This window comes from Vicugna pacos, chromosome 19, assembly GCF_048564905.1.
Source record: "Vicugna pacos chromosome 19, VicPac4, whole genome shotgun sequence".
Lineage (NCBI taxonomy): Eukaryota > Metazoa > Chordata > Mammalia > Artiodactyla > Camelidae > Vicugna > Vicugna pacos.
In genome coordinates this window covers 19,695,384-19,707,502 of record NC_133005.1, presented here as the reverse complement: position 1 = coordinate 19,707,502, position 12,119 = coordinate 19,695,384, and the positions used below count along the sequence as shown (strand labels likewise).

The following is a 12,119-nucleotide window of genomic DNA, read 5'->3' as shown; positions in this document are numbered from 1 at the left end:
CCAGTCGGGGATAAATGCTTGTTTGTCTGGACTTTTGTTATGATATGTATTTATCACTGCAAAATAGACATATTGGAGCATTTACAATTCACTTTTTAAAATCCCAGATGCTAGAGAGGAGGGTATAGCTCAGTGGTAGAGTACATACTTATCATGCAAGAGGTCGTGTGTTCAATCCCCAGTACCTCCATATAAATGAATGAATGAATGAATGAATAAACAAACAAACAAAACCTAATTACTCCCCCCAAAAAACAAACTCCCCCCAAAAAACAAAAAAATTTTTTTAAAAATCTGAGATGCTAAATGACAAATACCCTGATACATGTAACAACTCTCGTCACTATGGTAGTTACAAAGTAGCTTTTATTTCTTGAGCACTTACTGCAAGCTAGGCTTTATATTAATAAATCATTTAATTCTTACAACAGTCCTATGAAGGAGGAGCTATTATTATCCCCATTTTAATGATGAGGGCTACAATGGAATACTATTCAGCCATAAAAACCGACAACATAACATCATTTGCAGCAACATGAATATCCCTGGAGAATGTCATTCTAAGTGAAGTAAGCCAGAAAGAGAAAGAAAAATACCATATGAGACCACTCATATGTGAAATCTAAAAAAAAAAATATAAATACAAAACAGAAACAGACTCATAGACATAGAATACAAACTTGTGGTTGCCAAGGGGACGAGAGGTGGGAAGGGACAGACTGGGATTTCAAAATGTAGAATAGATAAACATGATTATACTGTATAGCACAGGGAAATATATACAAGATCTTGTGGTAGCTCACAGCGAAAAAAAAATGTGACAATGAATATATGCATGTTCATGCATAACTGAAAAATTGCACTCTACACTGGAATTTGACACAATATTGTAAAATGACTATAGCTCAATAAGAAAAAGTTAAATAAATAAGTAAATAAATAAAGATGAGGGTGTAGAAATCCAGAGATGTTAAGTAATTTGTCCAAGGTCACATTGCCAGTAAATGGCCATCGTAGGACTCAAATGCAAATCTTCTAAATACAAAGTCCACACTCGCCAGCATCTTATTTGTCAGGACAAAAGCATTCAGAGTTCTTTTGGGGGGGGGGCTGGGGGAGGTAATTAGGTTTATTTATTTATTTGTTTATTATTATTTTTTAATGGAGGGACAGGGGATTGAACCCAGGACCTCATGCATGCTAAGCATACACTCTACCAATGAGCTATACCCTCCCCCCTCAGAGTTCTGGTCTATGACTATGAGCTTTTTTTTTTTTTTTTACCAAGGCCAGAACTTAAATCCACATTAGTCTGTCCTTTAAGGTAACAAATCTGAGTGTATATTGAAACCGTGCTGCCTGCCATAGCATAGAACTGACTTTGGAATCCCCTTGTGAGAGCTGCTTTCAGAATCCGCATGTGAAACATAAGAAAAGCAATTTCCTTTTGGAACTAAACCTTGCTTCTTATGCCATGTTACCCTGCATGATCACCCACGTCATGGGCCAGATTTCACTCCTAATGCCTCTTGACATTTTCCAAAAAGGTAATTCCATCCTCTGAGGATGGAGATGTGCCACCCATGAGGACATCCGGAAGAAGCTTCCAGAGCAAACAAGGACACTTTCTAAGAGGCTCCAACATGTTCTCAGTAATGTCAGCATTTTTAAAATAAGAGCTTGCCTCCCCTCCCTGGGGGTGATTACTCTGCAGGGGGAATCACTCAATACATGTTTATATTCTGGTGTATTTGTTTACAATTCAATCTGTTCCTTCATAGATACACTTGATTTTGATTTGATGTGAAGTGAAATCTGTTTACACAGATACAGACATAAACACGGCCATGTGTAGAAAATCATCGGACTTCCCTCATCCATCACAGTCCCAGAAAGTCTTTCTGCTGGTGTCAACCCTGGAACTGGCTTTGTTTTGATACGAATTCTGTTCTGTTCCTCTTTAAATCTTAAAATTAGGAAATATTAACTTGCAGATTTGGACAGATTGTGAGTAGGCCCTCATTCCTCTTCGAGGAAAAAGAATCAGGTTTCTGCTTCCCCAGCAAAGGGGAATGATCTTCTTGCTAAATGTGTCTCCAGCAACACTTCAAGCATCATTTTCAAAGTGCTTTTTTTTTTCTTCTTCTTACAGTGGAGGTTCAGGTTTAAGTTTCCGAGCATCATCTTAATTAGCAGCTCACATTTAACTTAAGTCCGCTGAAGTAAACAGTCATATTCAAAAATAGCAGTGTTGCCACGGCAACCTAGATCCAAATCATTTGCTTTTTCTTTCTGCTCACAATTGTTCCTTACTATCTAGGCCAGGCTATGAAACAAATCTGCTGAAACATCCCATGTAAATGAGATTTTAAAAGCCATTGGGTTGGTGGGCGGAAAACACTAAAATGATTGCTGTAAATGTTCCTGTGAAGCTGCAGATTCCTAATGGCTCCTGAAGGAGTGTCTCTCAGGTCCCTTGTTTGACGGCCTTGTCATCCCTCCTGAGGGCTCCCGATGCCCAGAGCGTGGACGGGGTAGAGGGCTCACAGGTCTTGTTCCAGCTCAGACTAAAAGGCTCTGGTCCAGAAAGTGAAAATTGGACCAGGCAACTCCCCATGGCTTTTCTAGCTGTAAAAGGGTCAGCTTCTGTTCCATTAACTTGGTTACTACTTAACAAAATGCAAAACCAAGCTGTTTTAAATGAAGCCTCAGGCTAAGCCTCCGTCTCACTGTAAAGGAGAGAATTGTTAAGCATTTTTAGGCTCCTTTGGTTCCTAAACTTTGATTACGAATCATCTAGGGAGGCTTTTGAACCCCCTGCCTGGCCATCATCTCCCACATGTACAGCTATCACTGGTCCCCATTATGGCAGTGGTATAATGGTAGCCATAGGAAGATGACTTTAATGAAGAAAATGAATGAGCAGACTAGCCTTTTTCATGTTCTCTTTGCCAGCCCCTTCATCAAGTGACTCCGGAGACTTGGTCCTTGTCTCGATTTTCTTATTTGGAAAATGAGACTGTGTAAGCTGGGCGCATCCCCCACTCCCCCGGATGAGGTTTGGTGTATGACTTTTTTTTATTAAATGGACTAGAAACGCAGTACCACTTTTTGATGGTGATAAGCGACACCATGACTGTTGTTTTGCTTGAGAAGTTTTGCCATCAAAACAAAAAGAGAACGCAAAGCTTCTCACGAAGTCTTTTTTTCACGTTCACATTTTTTTTTAATCCCTTTTAGACTGGAACAATCTAGTCAAGAGATTAATTGGAGAAAAGATACTGTTTTCTTTGCAGTTCATTTTGTACACTATTAAAAAGAAGATGGAAAAGAGACAAAAACCCAGTAGAAAAATGGTAAAGGATATGAACAGGCAGTTCGCCGTAAGGAAACCCGAGTGGCCCATGATGTACCGAAGAGCCGCTCAGCCTAACGAGTCATCAGGGAAATGTGAGCCCAAATAAGGACACACGACTTGAACCGCCTGACAGTTATCAGGCTTCGGCAAAGCCACGGAGAAGCAGGAAAACCTAGACACTGCTGGTGGGACTGTAAATGCTACAACCAGTTTGGAGAGCAATTTGGCAGGAACTAGTGAAACTGAAAACGCCCATGTCCTTCAACTCAGCAATTCCGCTTCTGGGCGTATTTCCAGAGAAAGCCTCCCACAAGTGCACAGGGGCTCGGTCAGGCCTTGTTTGTGATAGTGAAAAATCAGACACAGCCTACGTGTCCTTCAGCAAGAGAACGGATGAAAATTAATGCCACAGGTTCCTATATTAAAATACTATAAAGCAGATGCACATATATGTATATCAACCGTGGCTAGAAGTAAAAAAGCATAAGGCTGAGTGAAAAAAAGCAAAACTTTGTACATTGGAAATAAAATTAAAATGACCGTCACACACAAAGCAACGCTCTGTCTTGCGTGTGGATACATAAATACGTCAGGTATAAAAATGGGCTGGAAGGAATCAGTTTCTGTGTAGAAGTGGTTAACTTTAATTGAATTGTCTAATTCTTTCATAAGAAAAAAGACTTGAAGCAAATATGACCAAATGTTAAGTGTCAATTCGGAGTGGTGCGAACTTGGATGTTATAATTCCCTGTAATTTTTAGAACATTTTAATTTCTTAGGAAAAAAACATAAAATGCCAAGGTAAAGGAAAGGTAACTCACAAATCAGACAGTACAGACTGACCTTATTAATTGCCCCGGGCACTTAATGTTAAGGCTGTTCACTCATCGCACTTACTTTTGTACTTTTCCAGCATCGTTTTATTTCTCAGCGGTTGCCTTTTAGAGGCCTCTGTCCCCTGTGCATTGCATCTGTTCGTCATTAAGATGAAAGGTGACAGCACAGGTGATTCATCCAGTTTTCGCTTTCAGATGTAAATATGTACAGACGTAGATGTGATTTCCAAAGCACCTGACCAGACCATTCACCCTTTGAAGTATTAATTTGGATTAAATATCTTGATGTTCACAACTCCCTGCCCCTCTTAGGAGTATGTGGTTTTTGTCCTTAAAAGAACAGTTGCAAATTCTAAAACGTATAAACCATCAGGGTTGCAATCAGGCAAAAGGAGGCTTAAGCTGGTTGATTTTTTTTTTGACATTAATTTTATGTTATTAATAAGATAGGAAGGAAGTTGCCTCCAAGGTTGGTATTATTCCTGGAAGAGTGGCAGACAGATGCAACCAGAAAGAGGAATCTAAGCAGGTTTGCCATTGGGGTGAGTGAATTGAGGCCCTTCACTTGCAGGGCAGTAATCAAGATGTTCTTCAACAGCAAGGGGGTAGGAGAAATGCCAAGTGTGAAAAAGAGGGGAAAGGAAGAGAGGATTGTCTCGGAGCAGGAGAACAAGTCCATGGAAGAGTTACCAAAAGCAAAACAACAAAAGTCTGTAGAAGTGTTATTTATACCACAGACTGGGATTATTTCTGGCATCAAAACTCAGCCCCACCCCCACCCCAGGGATGGGCAGTGGAACATCTCACTGTTGACCCAGATATATCTGCCTCACTCCTCCAGCATCAGCTTGTGTGTGCACTGTATTCATGATACCTGTAGTCACATCATGGATTGTGTAATCCAGGGCCCTTCTGAGAGTGCAAGAGGGTGCTATTAATAATTAATTAAGACAACAGGCAATAAACTGGGGTTGTCCTGGGCAAACCTGCCAGTCACCCTAGTGAATACTGGTCACCCTAGTAATAACACACAAATAAACAAATCATATATCGTTAGATGCTGTTAGGTTTGTATAGAAAGTATAAGGCAAACAAGGGAGTTAGGGACAGCCAGGGTCTAGGAGGGTGGAGGAAGTACAATTTTAAATAAAGTGGTCAAGGAAAGTATGGTAGACTGAATTATTGTTCACTGCCTCTCCCTACAGTAGACTTTTCCATCATTCTTTAGAAATCAGGCTTGGCCATACAACTTAACAACAGCAATGATATGTGAACAGAAGCGACAGGGCTCACCCAGTGACCATCTTCACTGTGCTCCTTTCCCTCCACTGCACAGTCACTAAGCAATGCTGAGACAGTGGCTGCCCCCTTGGCCTGGCTTCCAGGGTAACAGCAAGGATGATAGAGATCTACCTGTAGTATGACACAGAGTGCAAGTAATAAGAAATAACCCCTTGTTGTTTTATGCCCACTGAGAGTTGGGGCTTGCTTGTTATGTAGCATAACCCAGCCCAGCCTAACTAATACAGAAAGCCTCGCTGAGAAGGTAACATCTGAGCAGAGACAGGAAGGTGGGGAGGAAACCAAGCATGCAGATGTGTGGAGAAAGCATGTTCCATGTGGAGGAACAGCAAGTGCACCGGTTCTGAAGAGGGAATGTTCTTGATGTACTCAAGAATCAGGAGAGAAGTGGATTTCTCGAGCAAATGATGCAGGGCAATCTAGCACCAGTCAGAGTTCCATGAGCCTGTAGGGCTGGAGGTAGGACTTCTTCTTGTTCATCCAGTGATCCTGTTCACTCCTCTTCTCCTGCACAGAGTACAGAGTCAGGTGGCAGGAATGAGAGGAATAGAAGAGGGTATGAAGGAAAAGGAAGTGAGATCTGGAGCAGGAGGATGCAGCCCAGCAGAGTGGGGCCCCAGATCCTCGGGCCACAGCCCCTAATATGCTAAAATTGGTGTCACCTGTGTAGAGACCTTCTGACAACTGTCATGAAGGAGATGAGTCACTGCAGCCGAAGTGTGCTAATAAGTGACCACTGATGACCAGGACATGCCCCCTCCTCCCACTCACCTTGTCCTCATGCCCGTGACTTTTTCCTAGAGCCACACGGAACCCAGGGAGCCTCCAACAGACAAACCATGGCAGCAGGGCCACTCTCAGGAGTGTGCCATGCAGCGCCCTAAGAGAGGGGTGGCTCCCTCTCCAAGCAACACAGGCGACCATACAAACCACATATTTCTTCTTTCCTTAAATCCTGATAACTCTCTGTGTTTTTTATTAAGTCTCAGCTCTGTACAACCTTGGAATCACAGATCCTCCCAATTAGCAGTTGCTGGTAAAAGAAACTGTGGACAAATAAGGCAGAGTGGGTGGCTACTGATGCTGGTGCACGAAAGAGACAGAATTCTAAATATCAAATCTACTTAAAGGAAACTTGTTAAAGTTGAAGGCTAAAGTGTTTCATAGAGAGAAAATCCTGCGGTGTATTTATCAACCACAGAAGTAGCCGTGGAAGATTCGCTGGAAGAAACCCCCATTAAATACCTGGGCTTCTGAAGGCTAATGGCATCTCGCAGAATGCAACCATTAATCTCCTGCTCCCTGCTAACTGTTGGTCTTGGATTACTGAACTCCAATTAGCGTCTATGACTCCTAAAGACATAAACATATTTTTAGATTTATAAGAATGTCAAACATCTTTTTGTTATCTCTTCTCTCCTTGGTTGAAAGAAAATTTAACAAACATGCTCTGATAGCTAGGTGACCTTGAAGCAATGCACACAAAAGCATTGTTAGATCGAGTCCCAGCCTTCTCCCTTTCTTCTAGCAAATCCTAAAGAAATCTATTCACGCTGGAAAGCATATTGAAGTAAAAAAGAAATTTCACCCAATTTAAGTAATGCCAAAATCGTTGGAACTCGGGGGGAAGAAAGCCATCTCAAGGTCTGAGAGGGAAGGAATGTATGGTGCAAATAAGTGCCAGCAAGAAAGGCGTTCACTGTGTGGGGATGGATAGCCAAGTGCCTCGGGGAACACAAGGCAAGTTGGTGACAATGCAGTGCAACTCAGCATTCACTTCCCACTCCTTCCACAATTCTTTGAGCCAGTGTTCCTCTCTGGGGGGAGCACTGTTGGCATTTGGGGAAGGATGGTTCTTTGATGTATGGGACTGTCCTGTGCATTGCAGAATGTTTGCATCCCTGACCCTACTCACTAAATGCAAGTAGCACTTTCCAATCACTGACACAAAAACATCCCCAGTCTGTCCCTAGAGTAAACATCACTGTCCCCAGTTGAGACCCCTACAAGTCTGAGCTCTAGCAACAGGTAGAATAAGATGGGGTTTGAATATAGCTGTGAGGATGCACTGCTGAGCAGGAACGGAGCGACTTTGTCAAAGATCCATCATTCTGTCCACGTGTAGGTGCGTCAGGAAAAGAAGTGATTAGCTTTATATCCTGGTGAAGAAACAGTATGTGTCCAAAAGTCCACAATGGCCACATGATTAGAGAGATGGCTTTGTAGTTGGTAGTAAAACAAATATTAAAAGGAAATCAAGACCGAAATGAACCAGAGACAGTATTCAAAAGAACTGTCCTAGTAAATAACTCAACCTGCATTGTCACTGCTCTTCTGGAAAGGAGAGGGACGGCTTCTTTGAAGATGGATTTCAGTCTGCCTGACACTTGCATGAAAAATGGAAGAGACTGGCTAATTTTTTTAGGTTCTTTCATGGATGCTGAATTTCAAAAATTAAATGGCATATAAAAATGAAGCCCAGATGAAAAATTGTAAATCTGCATACCAGAGTGATTGACCAGTTACTTAATAAGTCCGTGCTCAGCTACAAGGAGGTTTCCGTATAAACGGCTGCCCCTGGTGGGCAGTTTCGGGAACTCTCCACCTTTCCAAGTGTTACTGGGAACTCTCCCTTCTCTCCTTCATTCTCCTCCTTAACCCTTCTCAGCCCCTGGCTTCCTGCCTTATACCCCAGGACCAGATCATCCGTGGGGGAGAAGGCGGGAAGGGACACCTCACCCTGCTGCTGTGGGACCCTTGCTCCTCACCCCTTGGCTCCCTATAGCAGTACCACCTGTTAGCAAGTACATCTGACAAGCTCTGGACTAAGGCTATTTTTGCTTGTTTTAACATTAAAGTAGGTTACCCAGAGAGATTTTAACAACTATTCCTCCAGAAGTTTGTTTTAATATTTTTCTCAAAACAATCTGAAACTCAGAGAATACTTGCAAGTACAAGTAATTTTTTTCATGAATTATTTGAGTAAGTTGCCAATCTAATGCCCATCACCCCTGATTTTCCTACAAAACCAGGACATTCTCCTACATAACCCCAGTGAAACCATCAAAATCAGGAAGGTAACTGATACGTTACTACCATCAGACCCCGTTCAAGGGTCCCAAGAATGTTCTGCAGTGAAAGCAGCCAGAGGAAGGAGGTGCTGTGTTTGGTTGTCCTGTCTCTTAGTCTCTGTCAGCCTGGAACAGTTGCTCAGTCTTTCCTAGGTTTTCAGGAACTTCTAAAGAGTACAGGCCAGTCATTTTGCAGAGTGTCTCTTGATTTGGTTTTGTCTGCTGCTTCCCCATAATTGCTTCAGGTGATGCACCTTTGGCAGGACTATCTGAGAAGTGATGCTGGGCTTGTGTATATCTTGTGAGTATTTTTCAGTCATTTGATGTCTAGAAGTATGTCTCCTCTTCCTAGTGAAGGTCCCCCCATCTCAGGTGAAGACACGGTCTTCAGCATCCTCTATGTATCTTGTAGCAACTTGCGATGAGTTACATTTATATCATCGACTTTCTGTACATGTTTGTTGAGTTAGTGAATGCTTGTCCATGTGTGGTCCTGCGTGCGTGTGTCTCACAGAACACGTGCCCACGTTCGTTTTGGATACCCTACTGCTTTGGATCATGTACTTCTCCATTCCTTGCATTACCATGGAAGTTCTAAGACAGAGGTCACTTAGTAAAACTCTTCTTTTGTAGATGAGAAAGCGGAAGCTTAGGAAGATGACCTATCTAGCTGGTAGCAAAACTAGAGTCAAAGCCCCCCATCCTGCCTCCTTTTCTAAAACTCCACCCACGTGCATGATTCAACTTTCTTCATCATTATCAAGTAGAAATATTTTTATTATAACTGCTAATTGAGTTAGCAAAGGTGGGAGTGTTTGTGGAATTAAACCTAGTAACTTCCTAAGCTTATATCATAGTGAAAAAAGGAAAATATATTTTGCTTTAAAGTGTGAAACTTTAAAGAATAAAACTGATAGCTATATGAGGAATTCTGCAACTTGCGAATTAATCTTTTGAATAGTCTTTTCTGGAACACGCTGAAAGGAACATTCTTTGTTTCAAAATACCTAAGAGATTTCTATGTTAAGAATTAGGGTGCCCAGAGAGGTACAGAAAGTTTGATCAAGAACTAGTTAGATCAATTCTGGTTTCTTATTGTCTATTATTATTTTTTTAAACATTTTTATTGAGTTATAGTCATTTTATCTTATTGTCTATTATTAAATCACTTAGTTTATTTGTTACTTGTCCTCTAAAAAGCACAAAGGTGGTCTTTTAATTTAGAGGTAAAGAGTCTATAGGATTATTGTGGGGAGTAGAAAAAGAAAATGTCTGAACTGTGTAAATACCCAGACCATCTGCATTCAGGGTATTCACTGTGTTTATGCTGTGGATCCCTTTGGTATCTGGTAAAACCTCTCAACCCATTCTCAGAATAATGTTTTTAAATACATAAAGTAAAATCTATAGGATTACTAAGGAAAAAATATTGAAATGTAGTTATTAAAATATTTAAAGAACAAGTATATGAGTATTGTCATGGTTAATAATGCTTTTTAATTAATGCTTGCATAATAAGATCCAGTGTCAGAACTCATAACTGTGGTAATTTCAAAGCAGTGTGTCAGTCTACCTGGGCTGCCACAATCAAGCACCATAAACTGGGTGGCTCACACAACAGAAATGTATTTTCTCACAGTTCTGGAGGCTGGAAGTCTGAGATCAGGGTGCCCGCATGGTCAGGTAGAGGTGAAGACTCTCTGGCTTACAGAAGGCCACCTTTTCATTGGGTCCCCACATGCTCACATGGCCTTCCCTTGGTTTTTGCCCATGTAGGGGGTGAGAGGGGGAAAGAGAGAGGGGGGGAGATCTTTTCCTCTTCTTGTGAGGCCACCAGTGCTATCTGATTAGGGCCTCACCCTTATGACCTCATGTAACCTTAACAATCTCCTAAAAGCCCCATCTCCAATTATAGTCTCACTGGGGATTAGGGCTTCAACATATGAATCTTGGAGGGACGTGGTTTGGGCCATAGCATAGTGATAAGCATAAATGGTATTTTAAAACATCTTCAACAAACACTAATAGGAAATAAAAATAGCTATGATCTGCTGGTAAGGGTCACAGGTACTGCTGCTAATATGTGTGTTGCCTACATTCATTGTGGAAGGAAATGCTTAATTGCAGGTAGAGGTAAAAGAAAATAAGACAGGATTTTTTCCCATCCTAGTTCACAGCCACCCTGAATTTCTCTATAAGGACTCCCAGGTTAAGAACGTTGATATATGCAAATAAGATGTTCTTATTTTGAGCAAACAAGTGGCGTAATGGAAATAGATTCTGATATCAGCTACCGTCGCCAGTTACTCAGGAACAGCAAGTGTGTTAAATTGAAGAGACAGCATCTGGTCTTGCCTTGCTTTCTGATATTTTAAAATATGTGTTTGAGTATTGAAATGTGTTTTGTCTTGCAGACACCTGTAACCTAAATACTGAACAAAATGATTGCTGGACCTCTGAGAACTCCTGTCTTGACCCTTCTGTGAAGGGCCAGCCAGAGACCAAGCTGCAGGATGATGGACTTCAGCAGTCTCTGGATACATTCTATGAAGCGTTTGGCCATCCACAGGCGGCCTCTGGAAATCCGCTCTCCGCGTCTGTCTGCCGGTGCCTGTCTCAGAAAATCAGCGAACTGAAGGGCCAGGAGAACCAGAAGTACACCCTCCGCAGTTTGCAGATGGCCCGGGTCATCTTCAACCGGGACGGCTGCTCAGCCTTGCAGAGGCGTTCCAGGGCCGCCCACTTCTACCCATCAGGAGAAGGAAGTGAGTCTCTGGAGGATGAAAAGCCAACCCCAGGACTTTCAAAAGATGTTATTCATTTCCTCTTGCAGCAGAATATTATGAAAGACCCATGACTGGTGCCTGGTGGTGGGAGCAGGCTCGTGGAAGGTAGCCCCGGGGCTGATACCGCTGGTGCACCACCCAGAACCCCTCAGGTCTCCCGCCAGCCCCGTGTACCCGGCTCCCAGCTAAGTGCTTTGCTGGCGAAGGCTGCCATCTGTCATCTGGTCCTGGAGCCACTTCAGTCCATATGGAGAGCCAGCAGTGTCTGGGGACTTTATTGCCTCTGTGGCCACCCTACCTCCCACCCAAACCTACCACTCCCTTTGACCTAAGGCCAGTGACCAGCTGGTGTAGGAGTCCAAAAACCCAGCTTCGTTGCCTCCAGGAAGGACATGCTTTGAGGCATAACTCAGGTTCCAGAGCTCCCCTCCTGGTCAGCCCAAGGCTGGGGCTTCTCGTGAAATCTCGATCTTGCCTGGCTCCTTCTCTTCCCCTGCCCTCCTTCTGCCATTCACTTACTGGTGTCCCCTGGGAGCTTTTCCTTAATAAATGTCTTGTACCTGAATCCTTGACTCAGAGTTTACTTCTGGAGGAACCCAACCTAAGAGGACAGAATTTCATTCAATGACTTTTTGGAAAGATACAAAGCCCTGTGCTGAATCAAGTATAAGAATTTTATCAAGTTGTAAAACTGTGACCATGTGATTCAGAACATATGTCCTGAAATAATACAAAGATTTAAATATGGTTCCCCGAAGTGCATCAC

General features: G+C 42.5%; 1 protein-coding gene across 2 annotated transcripts in view; it reads left to right on the top strand.

Annotated features, from left to right (window-relative positions):
- The window catches only part of SHLD1 (shieldin complex subunit 1), a 57,583-nt gene extending 45,700 nt beyond the window's left edge, over positions 1–11,883 (top strand). The window contains exon 3 of one of the 2 annotated variants that reach the window (XM_006207417.4): positions 10,982–11,883. In XM_006207417.4, the coding sequence (XP_006207479.1) occupies positions 10,982–11,424 (443 nt within the window). In that variant the 3' untranslated portion in view covers positions 11,425–11,883. The remainder of the gene's footprint in view (positions 1–10,981) is intronic. The other variant, XM_031675077.2, reaches the window with a different exon arrangement.
- The last annotated feature ends 236 nt before the right edge of the window (positions 11,884–12,119 follow it).